Source organism: Sinocyclocheilus grahami, unplaced genomic scaffold (genome assembly GCF_001515645.1).
Source record: "Sinocyclocheilus grahami isolate Dianchi unplaced genomic scaffold, SAMN03320097.WGS_v1.1 scaffold222.1, whole genome shotgun sequence".
NCBI lineage: Eukaryota > Metazoa > Chordata > Actinopteri > Cypriniformes > Cyprinidae > Sinocyclocheilus > Sinocyclocheilus grahami.
Window position 1 is genome coordinate 693,839 of NW_015505401.1, and position 1,704 is coordinate 695,542.

The following is a 1,704-nucleotide window of genomic DNA, read 5'->3' on the forward strand; positions in this document are numbered from 1 at the left end:
GGAAAGTTTATTTATTCAGCTTTCAGATGATGTATACATCTTAATTTTAAAAAATTGACCCTTATGACTGGTTTTGTGGTCCAGGGTCACATAGGAACAAAAAAAATTGTATATCCAATAAATCATCAGTCAAATGAGTAAAGACACATTTTATCTTTTGTATTTTTTATTATGTTTACAAAGCAAAAAAATATATATATTGCAACAAAGCAATTCATATTCCACATTAAATCAGTCAAATTCAACCAAATTAAAATCTAATGAGGTCTTTAATTGGTCTTAAAGCCCAGAGTTTGTGCATCTCTCATCACGCATCTTTCTCATATGTCCTGATAGCGACCACATCATCCATGATACATTTCTGAAGAGAGAGAAAGAGAGAGAAAGAGAAAGATTAGCAGCATGCTTTAATGTTTTTTTTTTGTTTTCATGTTTAATGCGTGTTTTAATATTGTGCAGATGGCTTGTACACATACCGCTATCATTTTGGAGTCTTGAATCTCTCTTTCAATTATTGTGGTCTTCCCCTCCCAGGTCTGCTTTTGAATAAGTTTGCCATCTTCAAGGCTCATAGTAGTCTGAAAAGAATGAAAATAAAGGGACCCAATTATGCTCCAAAATAATAAACTACTTTCCACACACGCACATACACTTTTTAAAATAGAAAAGTCTATATTATTATTTTTATCCTTACCCTGACTTTCCTGTCATCTGCTGTTGTCTCATCAGATTCTTCATCTAATTTGAATTTGATTTCCAGGGTCTTGAAGGTAGTGACAGCTTTCATAGAGATGCACCCCAGCTCATCCACAGCAATCGACAGACTGGGTTTTGCTAGGTTAGCCATGTGCCTAGAGGCAAAACCAGCACCTGTGAACAAATACAGATTTGCTTGTAATACAGATAATGGCATTAGTGGTATTACAACAGGTGAACTAATAGGCCCACAGCTGCCTCGTGACATTAGTAGTATACATAATAATAAAACATAGTTATGTATGAATTAATGTATCTTACCTACAGCCTTCGTGTATTCATCAAAATTGTCACTTGAAGTCATTTTCCATTTACCATCAAACTGTTCAACCATTGTTAATTCTATGATCAGTATTTAATAAAAACAAAGAAATAACTGGAGGATTACAACAGAAGATTTTTTTGTTTAATGTGCATATAAAGTGTTGCAAAGGCTCAGGCCAGAACACAGGGAGATTTAAAGAGTGCAAGGATCACAATCTCCGCTCACTGACCAATCAGTAAAATTGCTGTGATATTTGAGAATTTGACTGGTTCAAAGATTTTGAAAGGCGGGGCTTGAAATATCGATTTTTGAATATTAGATTAGGTAAAAAGCCAACCCATATAGTAAAATGTTGATTGTGCAAATAATAATAACAATATGTTTAACTTGACATCTTTAAACAAGAGTTGAGTTTTGTTGAAGTCTGCTGAAAATCATCTGCTGATGATTAATAGTAAAGCTAATCTACAATATACGGAATATACAGCAGTGTTTTATAGTCCTGACATTAAAGAGCATAATACTCAGACATGAGGGTCATTCGTTTCTGTTTTTATTCACTTTGGATCAAAGCTGGAGATGATTTCACTGACATGTCAAACAACAATAAAGTTCACATTTGGTATTTAGTCTGTCCCTGCCACCACAAGCAACAACAATGCAAATCAACAGCAACGCTTTAG

General features: G+C 34.2%; 1 protein-coding gene across 1 annotated transcript; it reads right to left on the bottom strand.

Moving 5' to 3' along the window:
• Positions 1-263: 263 nt before the first annotated feature.
• Positions 264-1,090, bottom strand: LOC107596748 (fatty acid-binding protein, adipocyte-like). Its single transcript, XM_016287545.1, has 4 exons — positions 1,018-1,090; positions 695-870; positions 477-578; positions 264-361 (listed from the first exon to the last, which is right to left on the bottom strand). The coding sequence occupies exons 1-4, from the start codon at positions 1,088-1,090 to the stop codon at positions 308-310; spliced, it is 405 nt and encodes a 134-aa protein (XP_016143031.1). The 3' UTR covers positions 264-307.
• Positions 1,091-1,704: the final 614 nt, after the last annotated feature.

What these genes read in the sequence shown, in the direction of transcription:
- LOC107596748 (XM_016287545.1), bottom strand. Translation starts at nt 1,090, where the DNA reads ATGGTTGAACAGTTTGATGGTAAATGGAAAATGACTTCAAGTGACAAT. An exon ending in TGAATACACGAAGGCTGTAG is followed by an intron (nt 871 to 1,017) that starts GTAAGATACATT and finishes ATTTGTTCACAG; the next exon opens with GTGCTGGTTTTGCCTCTAGG. An exon ending in CAGATGACAGGAAAGTCAGG is followed by an intron (nt 579 to 694) that starts GTAAGGATAAAA and finishes CATTCTTTTCAG; the next exon opens with ACTACTATGAGCCTTGAAGA.